Source organism: Notolabrus celidotus, chromosome 5 (genome assembly GCF_009762535.1).
Source record: "Notolabrus celidotus isolate fNotCel1 chromosome 5, fNotCel1.pri, whole genome shotgun sequence".
Classification (NCBI taxonomy): Eukaryota; Metazoa; Chordata; class Actinopteri; order Labriformes; family Labridae; genus Notolabrus; species Notolabrus celidotus.
In genome coordinates this window covers 6,016,166-6,031,805 of record NC_048276.1, presented here as the reverse complement: position 1 = coordinate 6,031,805, position 15,640 = coordinate 6,016,166, and the positions used below count along the sequence as shown (strand labels likewise).

Below are 15,640 nucleotides of genomic sequence, written 5' to 3'. Positions count from 1 at the left end.
GATACAACCGTATTTATAGTGATGAGTAAATTTAAGGACTGGAGTTTTAACACCTCTCAGTGTACAGCCTTGCCCACTTCTTAACTTTTAATACTTTCATGCAGCAAACTGTTCCTCAAAGTTGGTTTTGTTTTTTCTCCAAGGCGGCACTGGAGGAGGTGTTGGAAGAACCGGATTTGGACCTGGAGGATATGGGCCTGGAGGTGGATATGGACCTGGAGCTGGTTTTGGACCAGGTGGTGGCTATGGAACAGGACCAGGAGCTGGATTCGGAACAGTTTCAGGTGTCAATTATAAACTTTGTTTGAGATCATTTTAAACTTATAAACTGAGTCAAATCTTAACTCACAGGAATCCTTGAACTAAATGATATCTGTAATTTCAGGCTTTGGGGCTGGATCAAAAGCTGCTAAATATGGTATGAAAATTTCCCTTTTTTTGTTTTCTAAAAATGTAACAAAGAATATTTGAAAGAGAATCCAGAAAAAGCTAAAATATTGCTGTTTGATCCGGATGCAGGTCAAGGGGGCGCAGGTGCTGGTGGCGTACTTGGTGGAGGAGCGGGACGAGGTGGTGAGTTGAATATGTTGGCTTTGGTCACTGACAATGGGAGTTTAGGTTGGTTCAGTATTTGCAGAGTAACAGGTTTTAGCTCATCAAAGTTTAGCCTCATATACTGCAGTGCACCACATATTCCTTTACTGACCTCTACTGGTAGCTTGTGGGAATTACAGCAACAGGTACCTCAGACATCTGACTTGTAACTGTGACAGTAAGACTACAGATAAATAGACTAGTACACTTATGTATAAAGATATTGGAATAACTGTCTTTATTTATTTGCTGGAGACTTTTTTGGGGGTGCTTTAAATATGAGCACACATGTGAAGTACAGTGTGGTTTTAAACTGAAGTGTAATGTCCCTGAAGTATATTGCCTCATGCTGAGACACTTAAACTGTCTTATTCACTTGATTTTTAAATAAGCCATAGCACATAACACTCATGAGCTGAGTGCAAACAGCAGCAGCAACAGTTTGTTTTTATTAAAAGGTGAATTAATTCATCAACTGTCTCTGCTCCGTCTGAAATCTTAAAACTTTACCGCTCAAAACAAGCAGCTGTTTCTGTGTTTGCAAGTTAAATTACATGTAAACATAAATCTCAGTTCAGCAAAGTGATTCTGTAACATGTCTTTGACTTTATTGGCAACCTTTAATTATCTATAACACCTGTACAGTGTTTCATTGCTGTTCTTACACCACCTCTTCTTTGTCATGATCTTCAGGCTACGGCACAGCTGGGTCTAAAGCTGCTAAGTACGGTAAGGTATAGTTTGACTTTTTAAAGTAAAACATCATGTTGTTCAGTGTATCATCTAACGCTTTCAGCTTGGAAACACCAAAATGATCTCTTTCATAATCTGTAGGGCAAGTTGGTGGAGTTGTACCTGGGGCAGGAACAGGCACATCGGTGACAGGAGCAGGGACTGGCACACAAGGGACAGGAGCAGGGACTGGCACATCGGTGACAGGAGCAGGGACTGGCACACAAGGGACAGGAGCAGGAACTGGCACACAAGGGACAGGAGCAGGGACCACAGCTGGACCAGGAGTAGGGACTGGCACTGCAGGAGTAGGCACAGGTAGTTCAGTGAATGGCACCAGCACTGGAACAACAGCTGGACCAACAGGTAGGTGTCCTCTTTGAGGATTATAGATGCACATATCAGTTACAGACCATTGTTACTTTATCTACATGAGATGTTCTGTCTGCTGGTTTAGGAGGACTTGGAGTCACGGGAGGTACACAAGCTCCTCTGTCTGAAGGTACGTGTACACAACAAGCTTTCTCATATTGATTATGCTCATCATTTCAACACTTTATTAACGCTCACAATGTACGCTCTACACCTCGTTTTAATACTCTGTCCTTACTCCAGGTGACGGTGCTGCAGGCAGTGTGATAGAGGGGTCTGGGAGTTCAGCAGGAGATGGTGTGTTTATGCATTTTCTTACCTTGAAGTAGCATTCATATTTCATGCATTGAAGACAACTTTTGAAATTTAAAGACTTTATAATCCCACAGTTACAAAAAAAAGGTCTTACATTGCAAACAAGCAAAGGAAATTATGAAAAAAGACTTCAACATTTAAGTTTTATGACTCAAAAATACACAACTTATTCCTCCAAGTCCTAAACCTTCTTCCATACATCAATTGTATTTCATCCTCATTTCATTGTGTTTTAAACAGGAGGTACTGGTTTATCTGGCAGACCTACGGGTGCAGGAGGTGATGGAGATGGCCTGAGTGGAACAGGAATCCCCATCATTGGAGCAAAACCAGGTATTTAGGCATTGAAAAATAGTCCTCAGTCTCTCTCTACATTAGTGTGTTACCTCTGCAGTGTTTCCTTCCCACTTCAATTTGTTTTTTTTACATTCTCTTTAAACAGGCCTCAATGGAACGGCAGTTTCAGGTCAGTTTTTATTTCACATGTTGATCTGCTAGTGCAAACCAGGGGTTGGTTTTTTTCACTATATTTATCAGGCAGATTAAGGCCACTAAATAATTTTATCCTTCAATCCAATCTTCAATTAATCAATCAATAACAGATTTGTGTAGCTTTGTGAAACATTTGGTTCTTAATTGGTGCCACATGCCAAATTCAGACGATGAGATTCAAAATTCAGGAGTACAGGTTGATCGGGTTTTTAAATGGGCAATTAAAATGTCTCACACTTTGTGATCACATATCCTTGAATTTTCAGTTATCTTCAGCACTACTTGTGTAACTTTGAACCGGGACTATACATAAAAAACAGACAAATAGAAAATAAAGAGCATTGTATAGATGCTCTAACTCTGACGATAGTTAAAGGGATTTTAAAACAGGTTTATGACTGACCTAAGTCCTTCAGGTCCCCTTCAGAAGATGTAAACACATCCATTTTGATCTGTATTCCTAATCAACAAGACTGACAACTTTGGTCTTATATCCCCTGGGTTCATCAGGAGTTACAAGTGGTGAGCATTAGGCACACTTACTTTAGAGAAGTTGATAGAGCTCATTTTACAGTAAAGCCCTTCTGATGTTGAAATAAAACCAGAATGTGATTGCAAAACCTGAATAATATGACTCTGACATTTTAAACTTCCACAAATACTTTCACTTTGATGCAAATCCAAATATTTCTCCACTTGAATGTTTCTCACAAACTGTAACAATGAAATGTTGAATGGCAGACTACATGTACCTTAATAAACTATTAATTAAGAATGCATATTTATCAGTGTTGTTAGGTTCTGGTTTGCAGGTTGCTTACTCCTTTAAAGAATTATTAGTGATTCATTTGCTCTCTGTTGTGTTATTGAACGTACTTTGAACTGACTTGAGTTGTTTTTTCTCTTAAAATTCAGGTGGTACAGATGAAGGTGAGATTTCCAGCAAGACACAAATTGCAAGGGAACCTTTTTGTTTCTATTTACTCTCAGCAGAAGTCTTGAGGCCAAAATTGAGGACTACGTTCACCCAATTTTCATAAATTTACCTGCATATTTTTTTCTCAGGTTTAAGTGGGTCACTGCCTGGAGCCAAACCTCTAAAACCCCCAGGTAAATAAATAAGATTACTACCTAATCCATAAAAATAAACAATACAGGTGCTCAGCTATTACATCAAAAGACAACAACAACAACAACAACAACAACAGGAATGTTTAGTAGCATACTGTTGGACCTCTGATGAGTGGACGTAATAAGCAAAACAGTAACCTTTCAAAATGACCTGACTGTCCGCAGGTGTTCCCAGAGGTGACACGCCAGGTGAAGGAGAAGGAGAAGGAGGTCCTGATGGAGAAAGGACTGGTACAGGAGGGACGGGTACAGGACTGGGAGGAGTAGGAGGAAGTCCTTCCAGTACAGGAGGGGTTGGAGGAGTTTCAGGCGGTGTAACAGGCACAGGAAGAGGAGACAGTCCTGCTACTGGAACTGGGGTTGGACCAGGAGGTTCTGCCAGTGGTGTAGGGGGAACGCCAAAACCATCCGAAGGTGCCAATTTTTCTATCTTAATGAACACTCAATTAAATTTCTTCAACTATCAAACTGTAAATCTGTTTATAGTGATTTCATGGATGATCAATCAATCAATCTTTATTCATATAGCGCCAAATCACAACAAACGTTATCATCAGACTCTTTCCAAACAGAGCAGGTCTAGACCGTACTCTATGTTCTATTATTAACAAAGACCCAACATCAAGACAGGATCAGATCCAGTCCCATCTTACAAACAGGACTCAGTCTGATCTCATCTTAATCCACCATGAGCAGAGCACTTTGCAGCATTTAGCAAGTTACAGTGGCAAGGATAAACTTCCTTTAACAGGCAGAAACCTCCAGCAGGACCAGACTCATGTTAGACACACATCTGCCTACAGAATAAAAAGATCCTTTTGTTTTTGTTTATTTTTTTAATTTAGCAGGAACAGGTGGCGGACCTGGCGGAGTAGGTGGAGGGACTGGAACAACTGGAGGGGGTCCAGGGGGAGCAGGTTTGGTACCTGGCACTGGTGGAGCAGGAACAGGAATCCTGAAACCTGGCAAAAGTAAGTTACTACCATGTGTTGGCCTTTGAATGAAATCTTTCTATATTTGTTCCAGACCTGCGGGCCTCTACGTCAAAGGTTTTTTATTTCATTCATTTCAATCATTTTCCATTTTAGGCTATGGTGCAGGTGGAGTTTTACCAGGTGGAGGTATGCTTCATAATCCCATCCTTACCATTTTTATTGCAGCCAACTGTTGACTGAAATACTCATACAATTATGATTTTTTTCCCCTCCTCCTTTTAGGAATTCGTTACCCAACAGGAGCTGGAGTAGGACTGGGAACCGGGAAACAAGGCAAAGGTTCTTTAAATGTTCTATAATCTCCCTAGTTTATCAAAGATTTAATCTGCCTCACTTCATAAAAGAAGCTACTTGACACATTTTATGCTTTTTGTCTCTCTATCAGTGTATGGAGCAGGAGGACAGCTTGGGTTCAGGCCTGGTGGTTATGGAACTGGTCCTGGTGGCTATGGAACTGGTCCAGGAGGTTATGGTGTAGGCCCCGGTGGCTACGGTGTTGGGCCTGGTGGATATGGAACTGGACCTGGAGGCTATGGGAACACTGGTCGGGGTCCTGGTGGTGCTGGAACCCTTGGAGTTGGGACTGGGGGTTTAGGTGGAGGTGTAGGAACAGGACCTGGTGGAGTAGGTAAGTGAACCTCAATGGAAATAAACTCAATTTTAACATTTGAGTTTAATGTAAAGAGGAACACATCACGTTTTTACTGCATACGTATCCTCTGTAACCTAGGATCAAGATATGGCACTGGTCTAGGACTTGGTACTGGCACTGGAAAACCACCAAAAAGTATGATAAGAATTAAAAGACACAAAGAGGAAGCTTACAAATGTACGTATTTATGAAGAAATAAGACACTGAATTAATATTTGGTTTCAGGTTATGGAGGAGGAACTGGTGGAACTGGGGTTGGACTGGGTGGTGCCGGAACAAGGCCAGGAGGTTTTGGACCAGGTGGTGTTGGTACAGGGCCAGGCAGCTATGGACCAGGTGGTGCTGGAACAGGGCCAGGCAGCTATGGACCAGGTGGTGCTGGAACAGGGCCAGGAAGCTATGGACCAGGTGGTGCTGGAACAGGACCAGGCAGCTATGGACCAGGTGGTGCTGGAACAGGACCAGGCAGCTATGGGCCAGGTGGTGCTGGAACAGGGCCAGGCAGCTATGGACCAGGTGGAGCTGGTGTTTATACACCTGGAGGTCAAGGACTGGGTGCAAGAAAACCACCAAAATCAGGTACAATAGTTGCATTTTTAACACCAACAACTCCAGTTAAAGATGTACGTAATACTTTAAATTCAAGATGTTCATTCCATCTGACAGGCTACGGATCATCCTCACTGGGTGGAGCTGGTTATGGGCAAGGTAAGAATTAACTTTGTTCCAACACTTGGAAACATTAAAAATGTACAGACTGCTTAATTTTTTTAGACTTTAGACATGATGAAGGTTGTTGCCAAGTAAGCTGACTGAAGCAGCACTTTCTTTTTTTGCATTAAAGCCAAAGTTACACAGCTGTCCAGTTTTATGGAGTAAGACACAAAACTTAAAGCTGGAGATCAACAATGCCTTCTGAAGTGAAACAAGGCTGAAATTATTACTTTTGTGTCTTGTCCCTTTGAAGGTGTTGGACCTGGTGGAACAGGTACTGGACCTGGAAGATATGGACCTGGTGGTGTTGGACCTGGTGGAACTGGAGGTGGCTTTGGACCAGGTGGTGCTGGAACAGGAACTGGAGGTGGCTTTGGACCAGGTGGTGCTGGCACAGGAGGAGGCTATGGACCAGGTGGAGCTGGCACAGGAACTGGAGGTGGCTTTGGACCAGGTGGTGCTGGCACAGGAGGAGGCTTTGGACCAGGTGGAGCCGGAACAGGAACTGGAGGTGGCTTTGGACCAGGTGGTGCTGGAACAGGCACAGGAGGTGGATTTGGACCTGGTGGTGCTGGCACAGGAGGAGGCTTTGGACCAGGTGGTGCTGGCACAGGAACTGGAGGTGGCTTTGGACCAGCAGGACAAGGACTAGGAAAGAGAAAACCTTATAAATATGGTGAATAATACTAATATTAATAATTTCAAATAAATGTTGACACTGATTAGATTGATTACTCCATGTTTTATTAAGAACAGTAATGAAATACCTACGCCCTTTTCTAGGTGGGGTTGTACCTGGAGGCATAGGCACAGGAACTGGCAGATATGGGCCTGGTGGTTTTGGGACTGGGGTTGCTGGAACCGGTGCAGGAACTGGAGGTGGCTTTGGACCAGGCGGTGCTGGAACAGGAACTGGAGGTGGCTTTGGACCAGGTGGTGCAGGCACTGGAACAGGAGGTGGCTATGGACCAGGTGGTGCAGGCACAGGAACAGGAGGAGGCTTTGGACCAGGTGGTGCCGGCACTGGAACAGGAGGAGGCTTTGGACCTGGAGGTGCTGGCACGGGAACAGGAGGAGGTTTTGGACCAGGCGGTGCTGGCACAGGAACTGGAGGAGGCTTTGGACCAGGCGGTGCTGGCACAGGAACTGGAGGAGGCTTTGGACCAGGTGGTGCCGGCACGGGAACAGGAGGAGGCTTTGGACCAGGAGGTGCTGGTACAGGAACAGGAGGAGGCTTTGGACCAAGGGGCCAAGGATACGGAAAAAGGAAACCATCCAAATCTGGTACATGAGGTTTACAGAAGCTAACCAGTTTTGTACATGCTGGACAAATTTATTTCCACAACTCAGGACTTGTTTAACTGAACTTTGTATTTTCACAGCTGGAAGAAGTAATCATTATAACATTGGCTGACTGTAACCTTTCTCTTTCTTTGATTTCATTACAGGATATGGATCAGGTAAGACTTTAGACCAAGGATGGTTAATAACTTTGATACATTTATGTGGTGTATTTTATGCTTACAAATTCAAATTTGCTTCCCTCTAGGAGTATTAGGAGGAGGCACAGGAGTTGGCCCTGGTGGAGCCGGAACAGGCGGTTATGGCCCTGGAGGAGCAGGAACTGGTAGCTTTGGCCCAGGAGGTGCTGGAACTGGTAGCTTTGGCCCAGGAGGTGCTGGAACTGGTGGCTTTGGCCCTGGAGGTGCTGGAACTGGTGGCTTTGGCCCGGGAGGTGCAGGAACTGGCGGTTATGGCCCAGGAGGTGCTGGAACTGGTAGCTTTGGCCCAGGAGGTGCAGGAACTGGCGGTTATGGCCCAGGAGGTGCTGGAACTGGTAGCTTTGGCCCAGGAGGTGCTGGAACTGGTAGCTTTGGCCCAGGAGGTGGAAGAACCGGGGGCTATGGCCAAGCAGGTACTGGAATTGGACCTGGGGGCTTAGGACCTGGTGGCCAAGCACTTGGGAGCCGGAAGCCCTCCAAGTCAGGCTATGGCTCATCGTTGGGTGGAACTGGATATGGACCAGGTAAAACTCTGTTTTCCAGCAAGTGCTGCCATCATGGCTCTACTGTGTGATCAGTAGATCAATTGTAATGCAATATTTGTGAATGATATTAGGTTACAGGCTCAAAAAGACCTGATTAAACCAGTTGTCCATTAAAGTTCAGGTGCATCTCAACAAATGAGAACATGTGTTTGAATATTTAATTTGGAGTTTAAGTAGATTGCTCTTCAAACAGAATCAATACCATCTATCTCTTGGTTTCGTTCAATACACTCAACCACAATAATGAGGTAGAATGCTAATGACAGTTGTCCAGATGATGCTCATTGATACCAGAAGACCCTCATTGACACCCAAGCCACAGGAGATCATTGCTTAATCGGACGGCAGTTATCATGGTGCTGTTTCAGAGCATATTAATGGAAGAGAAATGTGTGGTAGGAAAAGATGCACAAGCAACAGGGTTACCAGCAGCTTTGAGAGGACTGTAAAGTCAGTTCAAGAAGTTTGGAGAGGTTCACAGTTAGTGGACTGTGGCTGGTGTCAGTGCATCAAGAGCCAACACGTCCAAGAGTCTGGGGGGAGAGTAGAGAGCACAGAATCCAAGGTGTTTGAAGTCCAGTGCGAAGTTTCTGAAGTCTGTGAAAATGTAATAAGCTGAAGTTATTTTTGGGATATTTTTGCATTTTATTGATAGACAGGTGAAGAGAGACAGGAAATGTGGGGAGTAGAGAGTGGGGGAAGACATGCAGCTGTAGTTTGGAGTCCAACAAGTGACCGTTGCAACGAGGACTCTGTACATGGGGCGAGTGCTTAAACCCCCTAGGACTGCGGTATATCAAATCATACCAAAGTCAACACAGCTGTCTACCAGGAGATTTAAGAGCACTTAATGATCCCATCTGCTGACAAGCTTTATGAAGATGATGATTTCCTTTTCCAGCAGGACTTAGAACCTTCCCACAGCGCCAAAACTACTACCAAATGGTTTTCTGACATATTCCTCAGAGCATTTACATGCATAGATAAGTTGAGCTACAGTTATAGCTCAATATAATTAGACAACTATCCTTGGGTCAGTATACCAGCACAGACGAGAATCCATTCATTGACTAAAGTATGTCTGCCTGCACTGAGGAAGGTGCCAGTATGCCTTCCTTCATATATACAAGAGGAAATCATTCCCCAACTGCATTATCTAGGCATGTTAGTCCGACTTTGAGAAATCTGACTTTGTGTGATTTCAGTCTTCATTTCATTGTCAATTTGAGATAAGGGGGGGAGGTTGAGAAACACCCGATCCAAAAAATAAAGATGAGCTGAAGGCTGCTGTCAAAGCAACCTGGGCGTCAGTAACACCTCTGAAGTGTAACAGGCTGATCGCATGCGACGCCCAACTGATGCGTATATAATACAAATGAACACATTTCTCAGAAGTTTGACATTTCTTTATTTTAAATGATGTTCTGATTGGTCTTAGAGAATGTCGTTATTATCTGAGGTACTGGATTTCTGGTTTTCTAAAGTGAATCATTTAAATTAAAACATAAAAAGTCTTAGAAATGTCACTATGTGTATAATGAATATTATGAAAGTTCACTTTTTGGACTTAAATTAGGAAAATAATTAACCTTTGTATTATTGTATTATTTGATGTGATTCACCTGTATATGTTAGGTCAGCTTTCTTAAAGGATATGCAATTTTAATATTCATAAGAATCAAACATTTCAGACATTCACATTTTATAGACACACTGAACTGAAACTTTGTCTCTATGATCAAATCAGTCACCATCTTTCTGTTTGTTCATTTCTTGCTTGTTTTACATTTTATTCATTGTCAGGCTAAATTCACTTTCATGCACGTGAATAACTTTAATCCCATTCATCCTGCTCATCAGGTGGTGGAGGTGGTGTGCTCCCTGGTGCAGGTGCAGGAGGTCTTGCTGGAGGGGCAGGTGAGTTATTTGTTTATAAAGACATCTAAAAGATGAGTGTGTTAAATCTGAACCAGAAAGCCCTCTTTCTGATATGAACATACGCTGTATTTGATTATCATGCTTTGCTAATTTTATATCCTTGACTGATTTATTGTTCTACATATACGCAGGAGGTTCTGCCGGAACAGGGCAGGGTGTAGGAGGAGGCGCAGGTGGCTTACCAGGTTAGTTTAAATAGAGCTTTGATACAGAAAGGAGAAAAAATGACATAAAAGTGCAGAAATTAGCATTTTGAATACAAATGACTGAAGAAAATTCAGGCCACTGCACAGTGAAAAGCTGTTTTCTGCCAGCTGGTGACATCAGTCTAACCAGGGAAGTGGAAAGTGTTAAGTGGGACAGGCTGTAATGTGTTACTTGTTCCAGCAGGGGGTGTAGTCCCTGGCTATGGTGGGGGAGCTGGAGGAATCTATCCAGGTAAACAGACTCACACACGTTATCTCTCTTTTAATTTGAAACCTGCATGTTTTTACATGTCAGGCATGTTTTCACCACTATCACTGTAGACATAACAGAGTAAATGAGACCTTTGCTTGGATTAAATTGATAGTTATGACTGTCTTTTCTATTTTTGTTCTAAAGGGTATGCAGGAGCTGGGCAAAAATGTAAGAAAACTCATTCTATACTCTTTGATAAACATGCTCCTATGATCAGCACACACATGGCACACTCTGCCACATAATAATCCATATGGAGACACATACTTTTAACTATGCTTTAAGAATATATTGTGCTCTGTGCAATGAGATTCATTCATATCTTTTATGTCTTGCAGCAAAGGCACAGAAAGCTGCCAAATATGCAGCCATGCAGGGCTTACTGGGAGCTGGAGGCTACAGAGGTAAGATCACACACGTTGATATTAAACTATCTAAACTTTGTCATTGTTCATTAAAATGAGTTGAATAAAGATCTGCTATTATTTAAACCGATGAATGGATTCCTCATGATGAGTTCTTCAAGCTCAGAATGTTTTTTCCATTTGTTTTCTGAGCATTGAATAAACAAATCATGCAAAGTTTGCAAAGATGGATAATAAGCAGATTACAATACTACAGGTTCTTCACTATTTAGTAACTATTTATGGGTTTTCCTTTTACTAACGTGTTTTTATTGACTAATGGTTGATCTTATTTACATAATTGAGGGTTACATTTTTAGCGAGCACTTTGTCACGTTATTTGTCGTGTCTTGTGGCTGTGCTGTTTGGTGGTCTTTGGTTAAAAGGAGGTTGACTCACTGCAAACAAACTCTACCTACTGCTACAAATAAAGTGACCATGAACCATTTTATGTAGAACAAAGTTACCCCTTTAAGTCCTCTTATGTAAAAATAATATAACAGATCATTTCCAGTTTTAAAAATCACTTGGAGCACACTTAAATGTGATCTAACACCTTTTCTACAGTTAAAAACCTGTTTTACCAATGCTTTCCAAAGAACTCTGCATTTTCAATACTTGCTAAACAGTCACAGCCTTAGCCACAAATACAGGAACTATGAGCCTGTTTACTAAATGTGAAACTGACAGCTCTGACCAACATCATCTCACCACAGAGCTTTTTTTAAAATATCCTGTACTGAAGGTTAACATGAAGTTTATTAGATTCTGCACTTTTGACTAAAAGTCTCATTCAATCAAATAAAACAATCATTTTCTTTCTTCTTGTGCATAGGGGCGGGCTGTCAGGGTAAATACTGTGGCCGGAGGAGGAAGTAAGAGGCCAACACACAGGAAGTGACCTCATCAAAACATTAGTGGTGCTATTGCATTTCCCCAGATTGTAAATGTTTTACCTGCAATAGAAGCTAAAGCTTCAACACATTCCAGATATTACACTTTTATTTGTTTTGTTTGATTTACAAAGGGTCTCTTTTAAAGAGAGGGGTGGTTCTCAGCCTGTTCTGGTCTTTGTGAGTCCTTCATATCAGGAGATTCCCTCTGATTCACAGTTTTCTATGAGAGCTAAGCTACAGCAGATCTGCGTGGGGATACATTTGTTTAACTCTATAAGTGGGCAGACTGAGAACCATTCAAATACTAGATTTTGTCTTACATCGTGATACAGCGCACATTTTGTTCATTCATATTTTTTTGTTTTAACATTGAAAATCATTTATGTTCCTGTGCAAGTATCACCATGACTCCTCTGGGTGAAGACTGCAGAAAAGGACACCCTCAGGGCAGCTCCTTCAGACCTGTCTGCATGCTGACACGTGTTTTAAAAGCCTCCTCGGCCTCACTTTCATCCAGTCTGACTGGATTCAAGGTCTGCATTAAGCTAGTGTAGTGTCTGTTTTTGTTAATTCACTGTGTTTTTAGCTTTTGGATTTTTGTACTAACACTTGAAGGATCGATCTGAAGAGAAACGGGCTGTTGTGTGAAATCATGAACAAAGTGATGAAATGTTATGACTGGTCGTTATCTCGACCCTGAAAAGCAGCCTGAGCTCATTTTAACTGTTTGTAGACTTCAGCAGCATCAACACATGTGTGAGCTGTGAGATTCTTCCCTCTATTCATAACACAAAGTCAGACCTAAGTTACTTTATTTGGCATTGGTGTAAAATTAGAATATTTCTCTATCATTAGGATTGTGTATTATTTGTATTACGGTGTGGTTTAAACCCGGCGTTAGCTAAACGGGGACACAACTGAACCAAATGTGAGACAATCAGAGAGCGACACCTGAAGCATTGATTACTGTGTTTTCTTTTATGATGTGCCTTTTATAACACTGTTGGTTATCTGTTCACACTTGCTAGACTTTTTAAATTATGCTGACAAAAAGCAGAACAAGCTGAATGCTTCATCTTCAGTTTTTAAATGTTAAGTGCATTAATACAGTATTAAATATGTGTGTGTGTTTTAACAGTTTTTTACACTACAACGCTAAAGATAAGTGCTTTGTTTTCATTATTCGAATGTTCGCTCATTCACGAAGAGATAACACCGGTGTCTCTATCTTTGTACCTCAATGTGTTTTTAACATCTGTGTTCTTTGAGTGGCCTATGAAGAAAACTCCATGCACTTTTTTTTTTACACTTTCAGACTTTCTGAAATAAAGAAATGACAAGTGAGAGTTGAATCAGGCTGGTGGTTACTTTCAATTAACACATGCATGAAAATCAATCAATCAAGCTGCATTTATAGAGCAGCTTTCATACAAATCAAAGGCAATTAAAAGGGCTTTACAGCAGGGCGCCATTGGCCTAGAGCAGGGGCGTCAAACTCATTTCAGTTCAGGGGCCACATACAGCCCAAGTTGATCTGAAGTGGGCCAGACCAGTAAAATCAGAACATAATAACCTAGAAATAACAACAACGCTGAAGTATTCCCTTTCGTTTTAGTGCAAAAAAGTACAAGTACATTCTGAAAATGTTCACATTTCATGAACTACCTTTCTACAAAAACAGCTGTTGTATTTTTTGCAATGATGAGTCTCACAGTGGGCCAAATATTTTACTCTTTAAGCTCTAAAACCACAGGTCACCCATTCACCTGACACAGAGTGTAATGTTTACATCAAAAGAACAGAGGTAATAATAATGAAGAAGGTAAAGTTGACTATTATGGACCCCTCAGTTCCAGTAGGAACAGTTTGCTTGTTGGCCAGTGTTGTATGCAGACTAAAAAGTCTGCATGAATCTCAACTGGATTATGCAAACAGCAAGTCATCTATTTTCTCACTTTTGAGGAAAAAGTCCTGGAAAAAAAGTGCTGTTCAGGTGTGCTCAGTCAGCACTTTGATTGTATGTGACCCTCAGAGGACAAATTTATAATAGTTGTTACTTTTATTGAAAAATTGCAGTTAATGTCTTCTCTGTAATTTTTCTCACTTTGCAAAGTCATCCCGCCGGGCCGGATTGGAACCTCTGGCAGGCCGGTTTTGGCCCGCGGGCCGCATGTTTGACACCCCTGGCCTAGAGGTTTAAGCATGCGCCAAATGTACAGAGGCCATAGTCCTCGTGGCTGTGGTTGCAGGATCGACTCCCGACCTTCACCGTTTGCCCCATGTCTTCCCCAACTCTCTACTCCCCACATTTCATCTCTCTCTCCAGCTGTCTAATGGCAAAAATGCCAAAAAACATAGCTTTAATTTTTTTTTTAAAGTGCTTGACAGCGATTGAAAACAAGAAAGAAGCAGAAATAAAATAATAGAAGAATACCACATAAAAAAAGGTATTCTATAGTAGAGACAAATGCACACCCACAACAATAAAATATGTGTAATTAAAATAAGTTAAAGCATCATATTAATATTAAAAATATAAATATTTAAAATAAATAAATAAAAAATGGTAAGGATAACAGTTGATACAATTTAGTAGATAATTAATAAAAAACAAATAGTTAAAATAAATGAAATAATAAAATTACATTAAAATCAATATAAAACATTAAATTAATATAATTATGAAACCCTACATAAAAGCCAGACTGAATAGATGTGTTTTTAATTTACGTTTAATAGTCTGCATATCTCTCTCGGCTCCTCTCAGATCCTCCGGCAGGTTGTTCTATCATCTTGGAGCGTCACCGAAAGTTTTTGTTCGGCTCTGAGGAAGAGCTAAAAGAGAAGAGCTGGAGGATCTGAGAGGCCCTCCTGGTTCATACATTAAAAGCATCTCTGAGCTGTAGTCTGGTGCAAGACTGTGCAGCGCCTTGAATAATTAAAAAGTCAATACAAAGAGAAACAGGGAGGCAATTTAAAGCTTTTTGTTAATTGCAGTTTGTTTATTATATTCTATGGAAGACCAGTAAGGAGAGTATTGCATTAGTCTAGCCTGCTGGTTTTAAAATCGTGCATTAGAAATGTGAAACAGTAAGGTGGGTGTGAGGAAGAGAAGGGGGCTGCGGGTACAGAGGCAGAGGTTAGCTGGACATGTTTACCTGTGGTTGTATTCTGATACCTTCAGGAAGGAAACAAACTGCAGCCTGGCCAAGCTAGAAGGTGGAACAAAAGTCAAGCACTGTCTTCATGGTGACTCATATACAGACTCAGCACAAATCATTCTGCTCACTAAAGTATAATGAGTATTTTGTGGGCTAACGCAGAGGTGCATGCAATTTATAATAATAATAATAATAATAATAATAATCTTTGTTTATAGAGCACTTTTCAAAATCTGCATCCCAAAGATAAAAACAGGACCCTGTGTAAGACACTTGATCAAATAAAATCAGGGGATGCTCTCTGGTAAAACAATAAACGAGAGCACAGAATCAGCCAACCTAGTTTCCTCGGGCAGATCATTCCACAGCTCTGGGGCCCGGACTGAAAACGATTTGTCCCTTCTTGTTTTCAGCTGAGATTTTGGGACAGATAGCAGAACTCTGCCTGAGGATCTCAGAGTGTACACTGGAATGTAGGATCAGGGTTCAGAGATATAACTGGAGCAGAGATCGTCGAGTGTTTTAAAAGTAATAAAATCTTAACGGAGCTAAAACAGGCGTAATATGATCAGATTTATTAACCAACACATAGTCCTTAGACGAATGAGCAGGAGCAAATATTTCAGACCCATGCATCTTGTGGTGCCAGTCTGGTGCAAGAAGTCCTCTGTCAACTCAACACACATATTTGTTTCTGCTTTTAGACTGCAGGACCTTCACCATGCAAAGACCAAATGC

The 15,640-nt window shown here is 41.5% G+C and overlaps 1 protein-coding gene and 1 long non-coding RNA gene across 2 annotated transcripts; both read left to right on the top strand.

Moving 5' to 3' along the window:
• The first annotated feature begins 1,781 nt into the window (after positions 1-1,781).
• Positions 1,782-2,334, top strand: LOC117812376. The gene is made up of 3 exons (XR_004631201.1): positions 1,782-1,828; positions 1,942-1,995; positions 2,254-2,334. It is a non-coding gene; the product is annotated as an uncharacterized LOC117812376 (long non-coding RNA).
• A 127-nt stretch (positions 2,335-2,461) lies between these two features.
• Positions 2,462-13,093, top strand: LOC117812670 (fibroin heavy chain-like). Its single transcript, XM_034683577.1, has 22 exons — positions 2,462-2,479; positions 2,782-2,791; positions 3,421-3,435; positions 3,571-3,615; positions 3,802-4,050; positions 4,482-4,607; positions 4,725-4,757; positions 4,854-4,910; positions 5,017-5,259; positions 5,362-5,418; positions 5,509-5,862; positions 5,950-5,991; positions 6,251-6,673; positions 6,781-7,281; positions 7,446-7,457; positions 7,547-8,023; positions 9,905-9,961; positions 10,114-10,167; positions 10,373-10,420; positions 10,586-10,609; positions 10,780-10,845; positions 11,681-13,093. Exons 1-22 carry the CDS (start codon positions 2,462-2,464, stop codon positions 11,722-11,724), a joined length of 2,955 nt encoding a protein of 984 aa, XP_034539468.1. The 3' UTR covers positions 11,725-13,093.
• The last annotated feature ends 2,547 nt before the right edge of the window (positions 13,094-15,640 follow it).

What these genes read in the sequence shown, in the direction of transcription:
- LOC117812670 (XM_034683577.1), top strand. An exon ending in AGGTCTTGCTGGAGGGGCAG is followed by an intron (nt 9,962 to 10,113) that starts GTGAGTTATTTG and finishes ACATATACGCAG; the next exon opens with GAGGTTCTGCCGGAACAGGG. An exon ending in AGGCGCAGGTGGCTTACCAG is followed by an intron (nt 10,168 to 10,372) that starts GTTAGTTTAAAT and finishes TTGTTCCAGCAG; the next exon opens with GGGGTGTAGTCCCTGGCTAT.